Here is a 22,826-nt window from a genome sequence, read left to right as displayed (position 1 = left end):
TCCTCAATCTTTTAATAAAAGTCTTAGAGGAACAAATCAGCAGAAATCAGAAAAACGCCCCACAAACTTGTCTCTAGCAGTCTTTTTGCACTCAGATGTTGATTTGAATTTCATTTCCCAGACGACTGCACTCTAAAATGCAACACTGACACTTCCACTGGTGTCTGCAAATATTTTTCTAAAAGCTATAACCCACCTAAGGTTTCAAATAAATGAAAGAAATTCAGTTCATTGGATGGTAACATTTACTGAGGACAGTCGCTAAAACATATTTTTACATCTCAGTTGTTGGTTTTTGCACATCAGAGGCTGAATTACTGTATTAGATTTTAGAAGCAATGTGCCTCCAACATGATTTCATGAGGGAACAATTACATTTCCCAAACAGCCGAACACATCAGCTCAGTCGAGAATTTAAAAACGGTGCAGATGAAACACAACATGTTGTTTTTATCAAGGGTTTTATTTTGGTTTTAAACATTTAAACTATTTTGAAATTAAATTCAAGAAGTGCTGAATTCTTGGAGTCCGGGGGAAAAGGTTATTTCCTCTTCTCCTTTCCCCCAGGCGCAGAGCCGTCCCCTGCGCTGCTTGTGGCCGGGCCCTCCAGGAGGAGGGTGCGCAAATGCAGCAAGGAGGCAGGAGCAAAGCCTGAGGAGACCACACCCAGGATCAAAGGGAAACCGGGTCGCAAGCCAAAACCCAAACCTGGTAAGGCTTGGAACTTGTTTTGTGATATTACATATGGCATAGTGCTCTGTTTTATTCTTTTGAGCTTTCAACATGCGTCTCTGATGCGACTTCATGCGTTTGAAATTGTTGGGAGCCTTCTGGAAATCTACGAGTTAATAAGAGTCATCATTAGGGAATACACTGTAGTTTTGGTAAAGCTAACCTTGCAAACTGGAAATAATAGATACTTCTGCTGATTTCAAAATTTAACTGATTTTAAAATTTTCTCTTTCTTTTAACCTGTTGAAATCCTGAAATGACAACTCACAACAGGAAGGATAGAAAAAATATTACCGATTTAGTCTTACATTAAAGTATTTAAAGATAAATCGGAATCAGCTAAAATTATCGATCCGTCAAGTCGGTCGCAAAGCCCTGGTTGGTGCATCTGTGTTTCTGTCCATTGTAGCAACCCACTCTTGAATGCACCTAAACTCCATATAAAATGACAGTGTGATAAAATAAAAGAAAGGTGTATCCCTAAATTCTGTTTTGACTTTTGGTAATTTAGTGCCATGACAAGATTATCGGTGTCCCTCATCTGGCCCCTAAATATATAGACTGCCTGCTAATCTTCCTTCCTAACCCATCAACCCACTGCGTGTCCCATTAATAGATGTCCTGCTTTATTAGTGTAGCAGTTAGTAGTAACTCCTGTGGAGCAGAAAAAAGGACATCTGTTCTCACACTGAAGTCAGCAGTGTAACACCATGAAGCAAGAACCAGACATGTTATTTCTGAATCTGGACCTCCTACTCAAGTGCCTTGTTTACCCATTCAGAACTTTGCTTATTTGTATTAATATAAACAAAACAAACCTCTGATGATCTGTTTAAGTCATCTACCACTAGCTGGAGCCAATAAAAATCTTGAGTGTCAGACATCCCATATTTTACCCAGTCTGTCTGTCACCTTGGGTTTCAGTTGATCCTTGTTTTGTTCTGTGAAGCAGAGTCCAAACCAGAAGCTGTAATTTGAGACACATTGCTTGTACAAATTTGCTGACCCCGGCTGTTATTCGGCCGGCTAAGAGCTTCTGCAATGTAATGTTTTCATTTCAGAGATCGTTTCTTGCTGATTTGTCTTCCCTGAACCGTGGGGAAAAAGCCACAGAATGAAAATGTCAGCACATCCAGGAGACTGCGCTGTGCAGAAATATATTCACCTGGACTTTTTTCATAGTTTGACATGTCAGAATCACAAACTTCAATGTATTTTCATGGAATAGAGCAACAAGGATACGCTCATAATCGTGAAGTGGAAGGAATAATAATCTATGGCTCTTAAAAATGTACTCCAATAAAAACCTGACATGCATTTAGGCCTACATGCAAAACACAATCTGGTGTTAAAAACGTACACTTCCCTGAACACACCATCCCCACCATGCATTCTGAATGAGCTTCAGTTTCTAGATGTGCAAAGCTCGCAGAGGCAAAACACCTTCAGTTGTTTTTGCAGCCAAAGGTGGTGCTAGAACAGTGGGGCCCAGCTTTTTGACAAAGGGGCCAAATTGATCAATTTTAAGTCCTTGCGAGCCACATTTTCTTTTTCCCAATTAAAAACAAAATTTTTTTTTTTTTACCCGCCCAGTAATAAATTAAACATGCAGTATTTTAACTTGACAAACAATGGCGTCAGGTTTTTGTAGAAAAGGAATCTATATAATCATTACAGAAGTGAAACATAAAATGGTGTCAAACATTTGCCTCCTTAAAACAAAAGCGTGCAGTACTTTTATTTTTAGGGGGTGCAGTGGTATTTTGTTGGTTTAATATATTTGTTTGTCTATTCCATCACGAATAACGGAATATGAGTCACTTTGTTAAAAAAAACTTTCAGTATTTTGGCAATTTCGATGAACTGATGTGCCTCAGTCTGTTCTTTAGGAAAAGGCATCGTATGTTTGTGGTTCCACTCTCCGTGAAATTAAAATGAACAAACAAAAACATGGCTAATAAGACAATAACGTTGTGTTGGAGGTCCAAATTTGTAGTGTTCTTAAATTAGGGGCCACACAAAATCACTCCAAGGGCTGCAAATGGGCCCTGGCTGCACTTAGGACAGCCCTGTTCTACACAGCATTGGAACAGGAGGCTTAAATACCAAAGGATGATGCTCATTACAGATTCTACTTGAACTCATAAAGTTTTTGCTGTTAAAAAAAATTTTTAACTATTTTACCGCTGTTTTTTTCTGAAATGCAGAAACCTCCATAAATCAAGAGGGTCGGGATAAAGCTGATCTTCTACCTTCCTCCACCCAGTCCGCTGAGAGACCCCAAGCCCCAGCAAAACCTGCCCAGGACAGGACCTCCTCTGTCCAGAAAACCGCTCAGGAAAAGCCTCGCCCTGCGTCCCGACCAACAATGGGCACGCAGGGCAAATCCGACCGGAAGAACTCTGGTGCTTCCCCCACAAGCAGCCCCACACTTCCCAGTCCTGTGTCCCGAAAGAGCAGCTCGGCCCAGTCTCCTGTTTCTATACCATCCCGAGCCCTCCCTTCCTCTCTCTATCCCTCCACTTATGGAAAGGTTCTGACTGTGAATCTGTACAGCGAGCCCAACCTTTGCTCCTACAACAGTCAGCGCAGGGACAGGGAGAGTAGCAGCAGCTCCATCAGTCCCACCACCAGCAGGCCTGTTTCAAGGCCTGCAATGACTGTTTCATCCTCTGCACCCAACCCCAGCGCCACTTCCACACCCAGACCTGCTTCTGTCTCCTCATCCAAAATGAAGTCCTCTTCAGATCATCAGAACAGCCCCAGGACAAGCCTCAGCTCCGGACTGTCTTCCAGCCCCATCGCCAGGTTGACAACTGGCAAATCCAGCTCTTCTCTGACACCTAGATCACCCTCTTCATTGCCACCTACTACCACCCCCAAGCCCAAACTGAAGATCCCATCAGACGAGATGTCCTCCAGACCCATCTCTAGGCCCAAGCCCATATCTGGACAAAGAAAGTCCTTGTCTGCAGAGCTTCTCGTCAAGCTGGACCATGAAGGCGTCACGTCCCCGAAGACTAAAAAGACCAAGGCTTTAATGTTGCTGGAGGGGCGAGGCATCAGGCGAGACCACACCCCTATTACTACTTCCACACCCAATCAGAAGCTGCCAAAGGCAAAAATGAAAGGTCCTGAGAGGGCAGCCAGTCTACCTGAGAGGGAGTCTGCCTACAAGACCCCAATCCTGGCTAAGGACAAGCTGGAGAGTCGTGGGCGGGAAGGTAGAGGACAGGACATGGACACTAGAAATGATAAGGCTAAAAAAGAGGAGCAAAAGGAGCTAGACAAGAGGGAGGAGAGGAAGATGAAAGAGGAATCCCAGAGCAGCAGCAGCTCCGAGTCGGAAGAAGAAGGGGAAAATGGGAAGGTGAAGAAGAAGACGAAATGCACTTCTAGCTGCTCCTCCTCATCTTCATCGTGCTCTGGTTCCTCCTCCTCCTCATCTTCTTCATCATCCTCATCATCGTCATCATCAACCGATGACTCTTCCTGCAGTTCAGATGACGAGAGGCCCCTTACCCCTCCACCTGGCCCCATCCAGAAAAGTCCAACTCTGGACAAACCTAAAGAAGAGGTGAAAGAGGAGGAGAAAGAGGTGAAGGAGGTGGAAATTAAAATAGAGGAGGAAGAATTATCCCCTCACTCAGACTCTCCTTCCCCATCATCTCCTCCAGTCACCACCGCTCCTGCTCCCAGTAAACCAGCTAAACCCACCACCGGAAAGGGCTCTGGACAGAGGGGCCGTCCTCCGAAACCAAAACCAAGCAGGGGAGAGGGGAAAGCAGGGAGGCCCAAGAGGAGAGAGGGAGTCCACCTCCCCACGACTAAGGAGCTGGCTAAACGTCAGAGGCTTCCCAGCGTGGAGAACAGGCCCAAGATTTCTGCTTTCCTTCCAGCCAGACAGCTGTGGAAGTGGTTTGGTAAACCCACTCAGGTGAAAAGGAAAACCTCTCAGAAATTATGACGTTAACAAATCCGATCCCTCCCTGCTTTATTCACCCAAATGTCCCCTTTTTTCCGTCCTCTACTGTCATTCTACAGAGACGCGGCATGAAGGGAAAAGCTAAGAAACTCTTCTACAAGGCCATCACGCGTGGTCGAGAGATGATACGCATCGGGGACTGCGCCGTGTTTCTGTCCGCCGGACGGCCCAACTTGCCCTTCATCGGACGCATCCAGAGCATGTGGGAGTCCTGGGGCAGCAACATGGTGGTCCGGGTCAACTGGTTCTACCATCCAGAGGAGACGAACCCTGGCAAGAAACTCACCGATAAGAAGGTCACAATTTAAAGAAAAAAGAAACTTTTTCTTTGTTTTTCAAAACAATTAAAACTTAAGATCAAAATTACAGGAAAGTGTAGCGTTTTTAAGTGTGTGTTTGTTTTCCTTGCAGAACTGGGACCAGATGTGTGGTCAGTCTTTACCAGCAGCTCTGCACTCTTCTATCCAAAGGAAGGACTTTATGGAGGTGAGTGTTTAAAAATTGCTCGCCCCAATTCCAGATGCATTTCTCACTGGATGGTGGCTTAAAAGCACAGACAGTGTATCAGCAAATTCAGCAGATCTATTCAGAAACCTTGATTGAGGCTTGAGGTTATACGATTGAGACATCGTTAAACAATAATAATCATCTAGCTGTAAGTTTGGATATCTTACTTTTGATTGATGGAATAGCTGTTTCATCCAATCACCCACAGAGCATCACCGCTTCTCTGCAGAAGTTGGCTTAATGTTTGGCTTCTCACTTTCTGCACACTTGTTTTTCATTTCTCTTTTCATTATTTCAAGCAATTTTTCCTTTAGTCTTCAGTCCTGATGCTTTGACATTTTTCTTTATTGACCTATGTGTTTTCCTTCTCCAAGCTTCACATTTAGTTTGTACTTATCCTGAAGGCTAGACACATGTGACTAGGAACAACGCTATGTTCTAGCTCTGTCTTCAGGCAGCTCTGTAATCTTTTTCATTGTTTCAGTTGACGGCTCTTTTGTCATGACTGCTTTCCCATCGATCAGCCAACCCTAACAGCCGCACACACGGGTTGCAAGAACCGGATATTTCTGGGCCTCTATTTGTTTTTTTCCTCTCTCTGCTTGATCTGAAAACAAATATTTTCAATAGTTGCAACAGTTGAATTTATTTTTGGACAAATATTCTCAAAGACAGGATATTCATTTGTTAAAACAAGTAGTTTAGTGTCATCATTGTAATTAATATATTTTCAGAAAGTGAACAGCTGACTAGATCCCATGCGATCACATTATGTCACATGACTTATTGATTCTCTGTATATTTCCTTCATGTTTATTTTATATGGTTTGCATCTCTTCTGTCAGTCTTGGGTTTGCAGTGACAGCTGCATTGATAAGCAAATAAATATGGCATAATTAAAATAAATATGGCATAATCTCACACAGAACAAATTTAGAAAAATCCGACCTGTTGGTACCTCTAACAAACTATTAAAATAAAAGTAACTAATACCTTTTTTGAATGGATGCATTACTTTTTTTTTTGGAGCTGATCAGAGTTTCTGTGAATTTCTAACTGGTAATTCAATATTTTCTGTTTCCCTGGGGCATAATTAGACTGTGACAAAGAGCCAGTTTCTCTTAACTGCTCTTCAAAATAGGAAAGACTAGTAAACATGTCCTTTTTTATTGAGGCAGATGTGGTGCTGTTCATAATTAAGAAAATAGCTACTTGCCTAAACTTGGCCATAAACTTAAATTTCAAGGTTTTCGTTATTTTTAAGAATTTTAAAATAGCCTGAAGTGAAACGCCACTGAAAACGTAAATGTGTGACATTTGCTCAACTCTGCAGCAAGTTCACTTAAAACTATGTGCTCCAATCAGAAGAGACTGAGATTTTTGGAAACAAACACTCCTGCTTACTGGTAAATACGCTGGAGGATCTGGGATGCTTTGGGCCTGTTTCACTTCCTTGGAACCTTGTTACTCATTGAAATATAAGACTTTGAATTACAATCTGGTGGACTCTACCAATAAATTGATTAGCAGGCAGCAGGATACTTATTCAGAACATATGGCTCCAAATCAACACAGAAAAGAATGATTTAGAAGAGTAATTTAAATTGAGGCCTTTTGAAAGAGCTTTACAATGGCCGCTTGTAAATGTAACCTGCGCTGCAGTGTATAACCATGTGCATCATGTAGTAGCTCCTCAGTAATACCTGTGTTTGTGTCACAGCGTGCCCTGTACCAGTCATCTCATAGCGACGAGAATGACGTGCAGACCATCAGTCACAAGTGTCTGGTGCTGAGCGTGGAGGAGTATGAGCAGATGATCCACACTCGCCGCTACGCCGACAGTGAGGACCTCTACTACCTGGCCGGCACTTACGAGCCCACGACCGGAATGATCTTCAACACTGATGGCGTTCCGGTCATCTGCTAGACGAACTACTGAAAAAAAATCATGACACGACCTCCCGAGGAATTCGGCCCAATCCATGGTCTGATCACTGATGTTAAGTTTTTGAATTAGAACCTTGACTCCATCAACTGAACTGCTCACATACCATGATACACTTCAGAGAGAGACCGTTGAGGACAGCTCTAACTACGGAGACGGGAGACACTACAGACAGTATTAAAAAAAGAACCGGTCTCCTGAAGCATTTGCACACACAGAATTCATTATCCCACTCTATTCATGGGGAAAATGCATGGATACTTCCTACTGCGTGTAAATATCTCCCCTGCAGAACCAGACACGTGCACAAACACAATGTAAATACTTACTCTTATGTAAGAGACACAGGTATCTAGAGGAAAATCTAAGTGTTTTATTTTCTTGTGATAGATTTATGTCAGAGTACTTTTTTTCTGAAGAGGTAAACAGTAAAGAAGCTTTAACGAACTGTGAATGACGAAACAGGAAGGGCACATGCCTGTTCGCCCTACAGGGGGAAAGCTGGTGTGATGTTGTGATTATGATGTTGCTGTGGTGATGTTACAGTCCTGTTACAGTCATATAAATGTGTGTACAGAACAGCCGGAGCAACAGAAGCAAAGAAAGAAATGCACAGAAAGATTGAGGTAGACTCATCGAAATCAAACAGAAAGCACTTAGAAACACTTAAAGTGTACTTTTGTGTTATTTAACCCCTGCAATCCCCTCCCTCCTGACAATCGGAACTCAGGACAAAGTGTCCCTGCATGGTTGAAATTTGACTCCCTCGTTAACTCAGGCTAAAGAGAGAGGAAGAAATGTTGTATCTTTGGAAGCACTTCTCCGTTTAAAGGACAAATACACACCGAAACACACTATGAAAGAAAACCAGCGGCGGGCTGAGGATCTTCTGTCATATTTGCCCATTTTGCACCTCCGTTCAGCAACACTTTTCTGCACAGCCACGAGATAGTAGACATGGGCCGGTATCAGATTCTCCTGGTTTAACCTTGAGTAAAAATACCAAGGTTTCACTTTATTTACTCAAAAATATAAGCAAAATGTAAATAACATGATCTTAACTGCTTTTATTTAAAACAGAAAAGCAGCAATTATTCCTGCTGTTGCTAAAATAGTATAATATATTTACTTACATATAGTATAACGTTTTCTGTGACATCGATTATTTTAATTTTGAGACATAGATTTAAGCCAAAGTATAGTATAATTGTACTTGTAGAGTAACACAAATATAAGTAGCTGAAATTAGCTGGTTAATAAGTCTGACAGTTTGGGGCACTAGCCTGTAGTCTGCTGCTTTACAGAACTAGTGCCAACTGCAGCATGGCCTTATTAAGAGTGATGGTGACACTCCTTTAGTTTCCACACCAGGACATCTTTTCATTATAGGAAATATTGCCAAGCAGCTGAATTTGTCTGGATGTCTGGAAATTATTTAGTCGTAGGAAAGGATACAGCAGGAATGTTAGCCGTTTTAAAGTTTTAAAACGGCTTTAGGCCTGTGCATGTTTTGGTAATTAGATCCTCATTTAAAAAAACTTTGAATAAAAATGAAAAACAAGACATAATTAGATTTTTGTTTTAAAATGTGAAAATAATTACTACATTGAATTTTTTTTTCACATTTCTTGTCCTACTTGAAAGTGTTCTGCTTTCTGCATTTTTCCAACATAAAACCGATATACAGTCATTACAATCTGTTAGAATATTATTGAAAAGTTAATTTATTTCAGTAACTCCATCACTAAATGAAACACACAAAGGTTAATTACACAGACGTTTTCAGGTCTTTATTTAAATGAAATAAAGGAAATTTAATATTTAGTGTTTTAAAACAAAAATCAAGTAACTTTTTGTATTCCTTATTTATCATGAAGAAATCCTACTTCCAAACCATATACGGCCTCCTTGATACTGGTAGCCGGCCAATGCCTACAGGATGGGGTTGCCTAGAGGCTCTGTCAAAGAATTTCTTTTTTCTTTTTCATGGAAAACAGGACAACCTCCTGATCTCAACGTATGTGTGGGATCAGGAATCCTATTCAATGGGAATATTTTTGTTTAATGGTCATAAACACTGCAGTCAGTCCAAGATTCATCAAGGTCATGGTGCTGATATTCACCACGCAGCTGTTGAAACTGATTCGATCAGCATAATTCAATTTTGAACACTCATTTTTCACAGCTTGGCATCCTTCATCCTCTCATTTTGTCTGTAACCTTCAAATGTCCTGTTTGTTTAGTGTTTTCTTTCCTTCTTTCTTTTTGAAAATTCAGCTTCTGCTGTTTTGTTGGAGCTTCTTTGCCCTTTTTTAATCACACGCTTCCCTCCAAACAATCACCGTTTCCACACGAGTGCACTTTGAATAAGGAGACTCTGAGGTCTTGTATTGTGTCTTCCTCGAGTATTTCCTCCCTCCGGTTACTCCCCCCACCTTTACCTAATGATGCAGGTAAACAAACGAGTGCAGCCCCGTCCATCATAACACATTCTGTTTGCTGGTTTCATTTAGCTGCCACTGAGTTTTTTTCTATGTGCCTCATTCAAGGTTGTTTTTTTCTGTTGTTTTTTCAGTAAGACTGTTGAATGTTGTGCTCAGGATTGTGAGTGCTTTACGCGGCCTTACTTTCCCAGGCCTTAAAATGATGTTTTGCCAAACTCTTTTTGTCTCCCTTCAGTGTGCACAATCTTCAAAGGAATGATCCTGTTTTTTTCGCAGTCTTTTGCCTTCTTTATTATACCGTTTTCTAAAGAGTATCAGATATGTCCGTGAATATGTGCAGTGTGTTACTGTATGTACCTGCGTTGGTCTTTCTTTACTGGGCATGGGCTGGTGTTAGATTGTCACGGTATGGTAAACTGTCGTAGAAATACCACGGTATCAATTCTTAATAGAATTGAAAAACAAAATGTTTAACCCGTATTTGGAAAACAGAAGCAAAAATTAGTCAGCCAAATTTGTCTTTCCTGTAAGCGAGAAAAAAGTGTAGGCGTTTTCTTTCGGCCAGCTGACCAGCAGTGCATGGTAATAGGCAGAGCTGTGATGATAAGGCTGCTTTAGTTTCTAAACAGCTAATTGTATTTTTGGTGACTGGAAATATTTCCAAACAGCCAAAAGTTGTTGCCTTCTTTCAGCCAGCTGACCGTCGGTGGGCAACTCAATGCTACTTACAGTCACACTGGCACTTCTCTCATTTAAAGACTTTAAACCATAAGTATGAACCTTAACTTTTTAAAACCTTTGTATACCTTGTTACCGTGAACCGACCCATGCCTACTCTTTACTTTCTCTCTGCACTGTGGCAGAGTTAGAAGACTGTCTTGTTGATATTCAATACTTTTTAATATTTTCTACTCTCTCTTGAGACTTTCTCTACATTCGTCTGTTTTTATTTGCTGTTGATGGCTGCAGAATGCTTAGATGAGGATTTAGAGGAAGAACCAACATGCTTTTATCTTCCTATTAAACCAAGCATTTCAGTGCACATTTACAGATAATCCAGACATGACGGCCTCCCAGTAAAGTTTTTTTTTTTTACATGTGCTGCTAATCTGATCGTATTTAAAATGGTTTAAACCAGGTACAGAGTGATTCTATTTACTGTTTTTATTTTTAACTTTCTAGAAAAAAAGTGATCTGCTAAAGCCCCCCGTTTTCCTGATTATGCTGCTCTTAAGTCTGTTTGAGTGACAGGCGCCGCAGATGGATCTCGGTTTGGTATCTGAGCACTACAGATTCACAGGTCGCACCGGCATTTGCAGAGTGAACACGTTTAAAGTGCCCGTAATGAATGTTTTTTTACCCCTGGAGCTGCTGAAGCACTTTTCTCTGTATGTCTGTGTGTGTGTGAGGAGTCTGATAAGACATCAGTCTTATCTCCTGATAACACACACACACACCTACACACCCTGAAAGCCCCTTTTACAGGTGTGTGTTCTTGCCTTCCAGTCTCTTACTTTGCCCCCTCATCTCCATTCAAAGCCCAGTCTTCAGCCTAAACAGGGTTTGACACTTACATATTTTTACTCTCCACTACGCTTTGATTATTTTGCTTTAAGACCCTGATTTTGTATATGTTATCATGTTTTAGAATGGTTTTTTTTATCTAGTTTTTTTTTTTTTTTGCTGGGCTGCTTTCAGCATTTTTCTAAATGTTATTTTTGTCATTTATAGTTTTTGTTTTTTTTCTTCCCTTTTGCTTCCCCTTTCTGAACAATCGTCCACGCCTCTTAAGCAATACTGCTGACAGGCACTGGGAGCTAGCTGCTAGAAAGAGAGAGAGAAATGGAAGAGCAAGCAAACACGTGTATGAAAGAGAGAGAGAGAGAGGTGGACTGGAGGCTGGTTCTTCGTCTGCTGTTCCTTCAGTATCGTTATTGTCCTGTTACAGGAGAAAAAAATATTTTGAGAATAAACAGAAGAATCATCTAAGTTTTGTAAATGATCCTTCGCTGTCGGGGGAAGAAAACTATCAGAATATACTTTGTCTAATCTTGTAAAAATGCAAAATGAATACATTTTAGAGAGAAATCTGAAGCTACATATATACTGTCACCCTATACTAAATGTGTAAGGAACTCTGTTTTTGGCTTTCTTTTACAGACGGCAACAACGTTTATCAGTGTTTCTTTAAAATTGTTTTAGTAGGTAAATATTTTATAGTTAATCAATAAACAGATGGAACTGTATAAATTTTGTCTTGTTTAATTTACATATTTTGTCTCAGTGACCTGAAATGCCTCTGCTTCATCCTACGTTACTTATCATGCAACCCACTAACTACCACATTGAAATGTCTTAAACTGCTTCTTTTAGACATTTGATCCAGAAAAAAATATCAAGTTAACCACAAAGAAACTAAATATGCCACTTAAAATATTTCTAGATTTTTTTCTCATTTGGGAGAAAAGAAAGGCTTTTCAAACTCAGAAATGCCACCCATGTTTTTTGCTTATCCAATATTGGATTTTAAGGGTATTAGTTCCATTAAGAAAACCCAAGCATCACTGCATCGCATCCTACTGGATCTCACGGTGCTCATAAAATGGATATATGGTCTCTCCAGTGATTTCTAGTTCCGCTCCCAGTAGGATGTGCCCAGAAAACCTCTAAATGGAGGCGCCAAGGATGTGTCCTGATCATATCCTGAAATACCTGGAACTGATTCCCTTTGACATGGAGGAGAGTGACTCCACTCTGGAGTCTTTGTCTTACCTGGTTGAGTCCAGCTAACCAACACAGGAGGCTAATTCCAGCCACTTGTATCCAGGTGTTGTTCTTCTTGATCCTCATGACCATTAGATCAGGGGTGTTGAACTCCGGCCCTCGAGGGCCGATATCCTGCAATATTCGGATATGTCCCGAGTCCAACACACCTGAATCAAGTGATTTTATTACCTCCTTATGTAGCCAAGATCTACAGAGTCCTGCTGTTGACTTAATTTTGTGATTCAGGTGTTTTGAGGCAAAGTAATATCTAGCAGTTGAAGGACACTGTCCCTGGTTCGAGTTCTGATCTTGGCAACCTGTGCTGCATGTCTTCACCCCACATCCTGTCTGCCTATTTTTAAAATAACAAAAAATAAAGGCCCCTAGTGGCACTAAAAAAACTCCAGATCTAAAGAAATTCAGAAGCTACAAAGTTATTGACTATTAGTCGGTGATGGGATACAAAGCCACATCTAAGGCTTTGGGACTCTTATCGCACCACAGTGAGAGCCATTATCAGCAAATGGAGAAAACATGGAACAGTGGTGAACCTTCCCAGAAGTGGTCCAGTTACATCCGGCAGTAAAACCAACAGAGCTTATTGAAAAACGGGCATCATAACAGTCAAAGATGGTGATGATCACGTCATGATGCTTTGCTTCTTCAGAACCCGGAGTCAATTGCCATAATTGAACCATGAATTCTGCTTTCTGTGTGGAAGGATGCCCGGCCATCAGCACAATGATCCTGCTGCATTAGTGGGCCAAAATTCTTCCTCAGTGATTTAAAACAGGGTGGGGCTACTATTTTTTCGCATAGGGCCAGGTTGGTTTGGTGCTCTTTCCCCCCTTTATAAATAAAATAAGTTCAAAACTGCATTTTGAGTTAACTTGGGTTCTTTTTGTCTGATATAAAAATTTCTTTAATCTGAAACATTTGTGAAAAACAACCAAAATAAAATCGAAAATGTTAAAGGGAACAATACCTTTTCACAGCACTGTATTAGTGACTGAATTATTGGAATGCAAACCATCAGAATGCAGTTTATGATTTCCTTTATGGCAGCCATATTGGATTTTGAGGTCAAGGATTTTGATGAAACTTAAGAGGCTTTTTAGTTAATTTGTTAATCTTGGAATCTTGTATGTATAAATGGAAAGTTCCACAGGGAAACATGCTGTCAGCAAATACCATCATCATGGTTGCACTGTCCACTGATCTTTGTGAATATGCAGTATATCCAAAGCAACGTGTGGCGAAACGACTCCAAATCAAAAGATGGTGAAAAATGGACACCAAAAAGGAAGGGAAACTGCCACAAAGACTCTTGTTTTGGGACAACAGTGTGAAGAGATCACCGGAACCAGAGGTTAGGTCATTTATCACTCAGATGCCACAAGGTCAACATATATCCTTGAAGTGCTGCATTCTGTTTGTACCTAAAGTTCGCATTTGGAAAACAAAGGTTTACGAGCAGCTTTGAGTTCAAAATCCAATATGGTTGCTGGGCATGTAAAAAGTAGGGAAAGTTACAGGTAGAAACTATTTGTTTGCTGTTCTGATGCTCTGTGTGTCATTAAATTAGTGATACACACTGAACCATACAATCTCTATTTGTTGACATGTTCCTTCAGTGTTGACGCATACATCGGAGAGAAGTTGTATTGCTAATAGAAGTTAGCTCCACAACAATCAGCAAATCCCTCCAGCTTTCTGACCTCCAACTAGAAAATGATCAACCTATAGGTGTGAAATGATTCCTGGATCCGAGATCTGACTTCTGAGGAAGATTGGACGCCGCAAAATTCAACACACTCCGGTCTAGCTGCTCCCAAAACGGAACACTGAGAGGCATTCGATGAGTTTATCATTGGGATATAAACCTTGTTCTGTAAGAATCTGAAACAATAAGCACAAGTAGCCTAATGTCAAAATAACAAATGTTTTGCTGACTCTGAATGGCCTGATTTCCTACAGTTGTTCATTCAACCAGAAAATGCATCTCAGCTTGTTCATCCTCAGTCTCATTTTTGGTTTGAGTGGACTGCTCCTTTAATCAGTAATGGACTCTATCAGACCTCCATTTTGGCAGCCCAATAATGAAGCTTTGGGTTGTGATAAAATGGAGGGAAGTTCAGCTTCCTTTGCAGAGCTGCACAGCGCGGTTTTTCACCTCTGACCGTTCATGACTGAGTAATCTTGAGAGTGTGTGTGTTTTTGTTTGGTTATATGTAATTAAATCTGGGCTGACATGAACTAAAGACGTGTACCTGCAGTACTCAGGGATTTAGACACCTCTCAGTTTCCTCGAAAGGTTCGCCATCAGCATATCATCTGAGCCTGCTGGGAGCCTGGCTGCTCTGATACACACAACGTGCACACACACTGCCTCCATCATGTCTCAGCATCGCTCCACACGTCCTTCTGAGGGTGTGTCAGCTTGCCATACTCTGATTGGACGACACTGCGTGAGCAGAAGCACTCTATTGGCTGAGACTTTATTGCATCCTATATACAAAGGGCTTAAATGGAAGAACGTGTGTATTTGAGCAATTTTTTCTGAATTTCCTGAGATGTGTGTGTGTGTGTGTGCGCTTTTGTGTGCGCATGCAGTTGGTTTCCTGGGAGACAGGTATCTTCAGTTAGAGGCCGTTTAAATGCATACAGAGCAGTCTGAAAGGCTCGTTATTCACTGTTTCAGGGCTGTGTTTGTCCTTCAGTTCTCTTTTGTCAGAAATAAACAGACTTTCCTCCTTCCCTCTCTGCTTCTTTCATTCTCAGCATCTTTCCTCTTAGATTCCTTCCTGTAGATACTTTGGGGGTTTTAACTATGCTCACCAAAACTTAGAGCTAGTACATAACTGTATAGTTTGTAAATGATTCCATACTTTAAAGCTGTTAATCGAGTGTTCCCTGCCTACGACACTCAAATTATGTACGTATGTAAAAAAACAAATTTAAAAAAATCATAACTCAACGTTCGCATTTTGTGTGTTATTGAGGTCTGAACTTTGGTCCTGTTTTTATACCACAAAATTGTCTAGTTATAACTTAGTGATATGAAAAGATTCTAAAGCTGTGCTGTGTCCTTTCTAGCCTGTGTTTATTTAAATGTGTTTTAGATGGATTTAAATGTAAGGATTGAAGTGCATTTTGTAAAAAGCACAAGTCCTCTCACCTCGGTTATGATGCACCCTCTTTTTGAAGAGTGCATGTGTACTGGGATGAAGAATAAAACATTCAGTGTTTACTGTGTCAGAACAGGGTGTGTTACTGTTGGCTCGATGTATCAGTCTTTGATTTTTTTTACCCCAAACGTCTCTAATGGCCCACATACATTCCAAGAGTTCCCTCAAGTGGTCGGGTAATTCTTTGCTAAATTAATAATAAAATAGGTTGGACTGCCCTCCTGTTGGAATCACTTCAAACATTTGGCATGCCGAGGTGAGTGTATCTTTATTAGTGCAGACAGAACATCTGCACACCATGACATTGAGATTTGAGTCACATTTACCACGACGGCACATATGTTTCACTGTGCCTTTGCTGGAGATCAAATTAGGTTTGCTACAATATAAGATGCTACAGGCAATGCTGGGGGTGTTATTTATTTAATGCTGGGCATCTTATTACACAACTGAAACGCAAGGCAGATAAGCAAAAGTGCGACAGAGGAATAAAGTAATAACAGGCAACAAGACCAAACAAGAAAGTTAAATTTGAAATTATATCAGTAAAACAATGGATGTGTTCAGTAACTTATTGATGTTTAAAATGATTATATCTAAATGGCCCATCGAATATTTTGGAGTTGTTGAAAAAATAAACCTCTCCACATGGATTTTAACTTTTTGGTAAACTGATTTCTCCTTAACACAAGACATGCTTACATTTGGAACCATATATATGCTGTATAAAAGGTAGATGTTTTGAATTTGTTTTCTCAGTATTTTGTACATTTGCATATGACTTGGGTCAAATGTTTTGAGTTTCCTTTAACAAGTTTCTTGGATCTCGGCTCATTCCCGCTGACAGGACTAGTGTAACTGGTCAGGTTTGTAGTCTCCCGTGCTTACACACACCTTTTCTGCTCTTCTAACTACTGTTCAATGGGACTGAGATCAGGGCTTTGAGATGGTCACTTCAGAATATTGACTTTTTTGTCCTTGAGCTGTTTTGTAAATTATTTAGTGGTATGATTAGAAAAGAATGATTTCGAACATTTGCATTAAAGGAGTTGTTGTCCTAAAGATTACCTACAGCCTCCCAGTGGTCATTCAGTGCAGGGATCCGAGAGTAACTTGAATATATAAAAAGTGAAACATGCTGTGATTGAATTGAAAGTTTGTTTCTGGGACACAAATACATACTTTTCTCCACCCTCTGTGTCAGAAGTCCTGCTACAATGATGCACTGAAAATATTTAGTCCTTCTTTTCCCTGCCATCTGAACTGTCCTCCTCACCCATCACTGTCTTTTCTTACTTTGAAAGAATTTGAAAGTGAAATGACTGCTGAGCCATACAAATATTAGTTCAGACTGTGATCCTTGATGGAAGTGTGCGTGCTCGTGTGGATGAGTTGGTGCATATCAATTAGCTATCTATTATTCATGCTCACAACGTAATGAATGAAACATCACAGTCTTTGTATTCCAGGAATGTTTAATCTCTCTCTCTTTCTGTCTCTCACACACACACACAAATTTGTATTGAGTTCCATTCATTTTAGTTACTCCATTTGTGACTTTAAAAATGGGATTCCTTGGCTTTGCACCCCATAAGGTCCATTGCTCTTCAGAAGGTTGATGATCATACCAGAAAAGGTCCTAAAAAGTCAACAGAAACCAGGACAAACACACTCACAGCTGCTGCTGTGGATATTTAGGCTGGAGAAACAGTGTGAAATAAAATCCCTTTGTGGCTTTGAGGACCTAGTGATGGCCACTGAATATCTGGCAGCTGAATCCAGCTTAAGACCACCAGCCCCTGTTAATTATAGAGCAAGGGCATAATTTCTCCTAAGAATAACCAGGACAGGCTCTGAAACTTCTATTAAATGTGCCCTCTAACTGTCCAGGCACCAAAACCCACATAAGAGAAGAGCTCTTAAAAGTGTTGACGCATTGGTTTGCCCCCATGTGTTATTATGTGCCCATATTTGGAGCAAAAGCAGGTGCTTCATGGGTATTTACCCCCTGGGTTTTGTCTAAGAGGCTGTAACCATATGGATTTTGAGCTTAAAAGCATCTTAAATGAGGCACTGATGCAATTACAAAAATTTAAAGGGGATCAGTGTGTTATAGATTTAACCAGATATTTCCTTACACTCCATCAAAAGGAAAACAAAATAACCTTTTTATTTCCATTGTCATACACTGAACCTGATTAAACTTTTCCTCTATTATGTAAGTACAGATGTAATCCGTTTCTGAAATGTAAAAAGTTTGTATACAATTTGAGATTTGTCATTTTATTAGCTGGTTGAAAAAGGATTTCAGATTATATTCTGGCATTAATGTATTACCAATGAGGAAATATTTCCTAGGAAGATATGTGTTTTCTTTTTAAATCCATCCGAATCATCAAGAAATAAACAATTACTTGTTTTTAGTGACATTCCTAAGCAGTATTTCTCATATTTTGGGAAGTTTATATCTGTTAATGTAATAAACGCAACACCAATTAGTGGTAAATTGTAAACACTTTAGCCCAAAATATACCTCTAAGTTTCCTCTTAGAAGGACTGACCTCAATGGGATCACTATCTGAATATATCTAAATGTATTATCTAATATGTAAACATTGATCTAATGGAGAGCTTTCAAATAAAAGGGTTGGGCTTTTGAAGTGGGGCTATATAAAGTAAATGTGATCAATCAATATCCTATCTGAAGCAAGAGGAAGCAGCATTTAGTTTGATGTTCCTCAGCTCTGGAACAAACTCCCTGAGAATCTCAGATGTGCAAACACTAATGGCTATTTTAAATCAGGACAGAAAACATTGTTTACAGCAGCTTTTGATCAGATTCTGACTAATGAACTGTTTGTCTGATACACTGATGAGGGATTGGTTAGATTTAGATTTAAATGTAAAATCAAATTTGTATTTGCATTTTAAATCTGTATTTTAACATTTGTTTCTTTTATGTAATAAGTGTTTGATATAGGGCCGCATGGCGGCGCAGTTAGTAGAACTGTTGCCCTGCAGGCCGGGGGTCTTTCTGCATTGGGTTTGCATGTTCTCCCTGTGCATGCGTGGGCTTCTCAGGGTACTCTAGCTTCCTCCCACAGTCCAAAAGCATGACTGTTAGGTTAAATGGTCTTTCTAAATTGCCCTTAATATGCCCTGCAATTGACCAGGCTGTACCCCGCCTCTCGGCCATAGACCGCTGGAGATAGACACCAGCTTCTCAGAGACCCTTACTTATAGGTTGTTTTTCGTCTTTCATTTGATGTCCTAAAAAACACTTTAGATTGTCTTGTGTTGGAATATAAATAATGTTGCCTTGCCTTACAGCAGTGAGGGAAACTCCCTTATCGGCATGTGATTTTGTTGATGTGAAAGAATCTGGGTTTTTCCCAAAAATGTTTTGACCCTTAAAATAACTGTTAAATTAAAAAAGAGAGTGTATTGCCTGGTGCAGCTCCCGATGTCATGTGACCTGCTCTGTGTGCTGTGCTCAGATCCCCCAATAGCCTGGGAGAGCACAGCTAAAACACGAGCCATTACATTTTACAGCTTTCAAAGCAAAGTGCTGTGTTTATGAAGAAGAACCGATTTTTTTCTGTTAATTTTTTCTGCATAGAATTAACAGTAAGTGGAGAATTATTAATGAGTCACATAAAAACTGTGAGGAAACATGCTGACTCCACAGAGAAATATTGTCAGCAGAAGCTACAGTAAATTTACTTTGGACAGTAGCTTTATGTGCTGAATCAGATGCGTTTTTAGGAGCAAATTATAAAGCTATATGCCTTTTAGCTTGGTGTGTTGTCAGAACATTATAGCAGCTTTCTATCCTAGATAATCCAGATTAGATGAGCATATTATTAGGCTATACTGCAGAAACTCCAGTTGAGACTAAACATCTGTGGCTGCGAGTCCAGATAGGAGGACTGCAGCATCCAGAATGTAATTGTAATACTGATAGAGGGCTCATTTACTAACATCAAATGAAAACAAGGAAACGTCCTCACTTCCAGAAGTCTACCACTTCCTCATTTAATCTGCACTACAGAAACTGGGAAGAGATGTGAAAGTGTAATTTATGCTTTTTCACACCAATAAAAGTGCAGTTATTTTATGTAAAGGACCACACTTACTCAGGAGACTGCTATCAGTGATATCTTTCATTCCAACGCTATCCTTCTAATGTTAATTTTATCTAAGAAAAGGATTAACCTGATGTTTATTATCATGCTTAAACACACCCAGAATGAGCTGTAATAAAAGCTGTTTTATTTTCACACCCAAATAAAAAACTGCAACCCAAAGTGGACAGCCACAGCCAAAACCATTATTTCCTTTTAAATCTCTTTATTTGGTCTCCCTGTCTTCCATCTTTTGTTTTCCTTCTCCTTCTCCTCCCTTCATACCTAGATTATGTAGAGCAGAAGGACTAATGATCAGATACTCCATCATTTTCCAGCCTTTTCTGCCTGCAGCGTCATCCAAAATTAGCACATGTGCACACAAACATATGCACGGACACAAGCCTCATACGCGCCTGCGCACTCAGATATTCACGGGTACTAACTACAACACTGCAGATGATGAAGTAGATGCAATTTGTCTTTACAGTCAAGAAATGTGGGACCTTTGTGTTTTTCATCCGGGATGAAAGCTTACAAGGAGAATTTGCTTTTAATAGACCTTCTTTCATTCCCCCTCTGACAAACTTCTTGAAATGTTACGACCTCTTCAAACTCTTTGTTTTCTGAGCTACAGCGCTCTCTGCTGGATAGAATTGAGAAAGGCAACATTTCTTTGCCTGCACCAGCTCTACTGATCTCCACAGTAAGATGGTCTGTCCAATATCGAGGGCCAAAAGCGTCGCAATACACATTTTTATTTTTATTTTTGTATTTGATAGCTGAAATAAAATGTAAACAATACATCAAATAAATAAAAAAATATAATGATGTTAATGTGCTAATCATTTATTTGATGATTTATATGTTTAAATAAATAAATCAATGTCAGAATCAAGAATAAAAAATAATTTCATTATGTGCTAAAATCAAATTTATTATTTCAGTATTTATTTAAATGTTATTTAAATAAATAACTTAAATAAATACTGTTATTTAAATGTTATTTAATATTTAATGTACTATATTCCATAAATAAATTACGGAAACTTCCACTGAACCTCAACAAGCAAGCCCTAACTACTGATTGGTTTATCTGGACAGCATCTCAACTGCCTCATTTTGTCTTAAACAGTGTTAATCTTGTCCTCTGACCTTTACAGGTCAGGCTAACAGATTATATCCACTATGAGCAGTAAAATACAAGTATGGAATATCTAAAGAAAATAAATACTGAAACATGTCATTTCAACATATAATCCATAGAAACTTTGGTTTTTGCATTTGATTATTATTTATAGATGCATTAATTAAATAATTTAAAGTAGGATTCTTATTTAAATTATCCATTTTCAGCAGACACAAAGAAAGGAGGGATCCAAGCATGTCTTTTATCTCTCCTAACACATCCATGTTAGCAACTGAATTAACATTCTCACACAGAAGCAGACACAGATGTAAACAGGTTTTATTAGGCGACACTGATGGTACAATCTCGTGCATAAACACATTGTTCTGGCACAATCCGTAATCATTAATCCAGCATAAAATAAAATAGCTCATGTTAGTTGGGTTTGTAGAAAGAACATAATTTTGTTGAATTACTTGGCATTTTGACAGGTTGGCCACTAAATCATAGAATGAATGAGCTGAACAGATGCAATGTGCATCCACATTCACAAGTATGTTTTGGATTTCTGTAATCAAAAAAAAAATACAACTGTTTGCGAATATTTTGGTTTGTAACAGAACTGCAGTTTAGACATTGACACTTCATGCAAATATGGCACCAGATAACAGGTCAAATTGGTACTTGGCACAGTCTTCTTTATTTATTCCTTGCAAAGAATCTGTAAAATTCTTAAATAATTCTTTGTCACCAATATCATTTCTCAAATATGTTACAGTCCTTCTTTGTACAGTATTTACAAAATATCTGTGTTCGCTACCCTATTTACCTCATTGCTCACAGTGTGCAGTCACATGTTTAGCAAATTTCTGGTGAAACTCTGTTCAAGATGAGAAACTAAAAATAGGCCAAATATATCAATATCATGTTTTACAACCAGGACACCTAAAAATCTTGAATGTATAAAAATTAATAAAGCACATTTTTCCATGTTTTTTTAAGCAGATAAATACTTTCATAGCACACTTCCCTGACACAAAAAAGAGCGTTTGGAGCCACACCCCTTAAAACAGAAAGAACTGTCAAATGGAAAATCAGAGCAGTGTACAATCGTTTGTGTTCCTCAAAAAAATATCCTTCCAGTAGAAATATGTCATATTTTTATGTGATTACTCAATGGCAACACAGGAAAAGATGGAGTGAGCACTCTTACCTTCCCCAAAGAGCCAGGAAAATTAGTTTTTTTTTGTTTTAGGTTTGAAAAAATATTGGAATCTTGGCTTTAGGAGAAGAAGGAAGCTAACGTTGCGTGATGTGGACACAATGCAGTTCATGTTATGGCTGGGATAGACAGCTCTGGCAGATTAAACAGGAAGATGATAGAGGTGTTGTTTGTAAGCATAACATTTCTCAGGTCAGTCAAATCACCGTGTCTTTTTTTTTCCTATACCAGTACAAAATATCCGCATATGGCGTCATTATAAAAATCAGTAACTAATCTCTGTAAATATTCCTTCTGTATTTTTACACATGGTAATTAGCTGCAGCTATGGCTTGTTTTTTATGTCTGAGTAACATGAACGACAGATTCTATCTCAGGATTTTGACTTTTGCACCATCCATCACATGAGCAGCATTAGTTGTGACTTTTTAGAGCCAAAAACATGCCTGTGTGGGAATGCTGGGAAAACTGTAGATGCACTTAGTCTGAGTGTGAGTGGTGTGTCTAGGATTGGTGTCTTCACAATGTTATTTTCACAAGTACATTATAATACTGCAGTTAAACCCTCAAAGTAATGTAGAGACTTATTATGTGTAGAATTGAGACTTCCATTGACTGATGCTATGTTTTACACAACCTCTGATGGTTTGCTTATACAGGTATCTTGGTCATGCAGTTGCTCATATGAACAATGTTTAACAATGCTGGTCAGAACCAGAGCAGAACTTAGGTCTGCTTAAAACCTGACAGAATTTCAGTTTTTTGTTGTTTGAAATTTTGTCTC

General features: G+C 39.5%; 1 protein-coding gene across 1 annotated transcript in view; it reads left to right on the top strand.

Moving 5' to 3' along the window:
• Positions 1 to 11,859, top strand: part of LOC124864646 (trinucleotide repeat-containing gene 18 protein-like) — an 81,336-nt gene extending 69,477 nt beyond the window's left edge. The window contains exons 26-30 of the mRNA XM_047359505.1: positions 568 to 711; positions 2,940 to 4,669; positions 4,777 to 5,013; positions 5,129 to 5,203; positions 6,945 to 11,859. Coding sequence (XP_047215461.1) covers positions 568 to 711; positions 2,940 to 4,669; positions 4,777 to 5,013; positions 5,129 to 5,203; positions 6,945 to 7,151 — 2,393 coding nt within the window. The 3' untranslated portion in view covers positions 7,152 to 11,859. The remainder of the gene's footprint in view (positions 1 to 567; positions 712 to 2,939; positions 4,670 to 4,776; positions 5,014 to 5,128; positions 5,204 to 6,944) is intronic.
• Positions 11,860 to 22,826: the final 10,967 nt, after the last annotated feature.

This window comes from Girardinichthys multiradiatus, chromosome Y, assembly GCF_021462225.1.
Source record: "Girardinichthys multiradiatus isolate DD_20200921_A chromosome Y, DD_fGirMul_XY1, whole genome shotgun sequence".
NCBI classification, from domain to species: domain Eukaryota; kingdom Metazoa; phylum Chordata; class Actinopteri; order Cyprinodontiformes; family Goodeidae; genus Girardinichthys; species Girardinichthys multiradiatus.
Note: the sequence above shows the minus strand (reverse complement) of the source record. Positions and strands in the feature narration are given on the sequence as shown.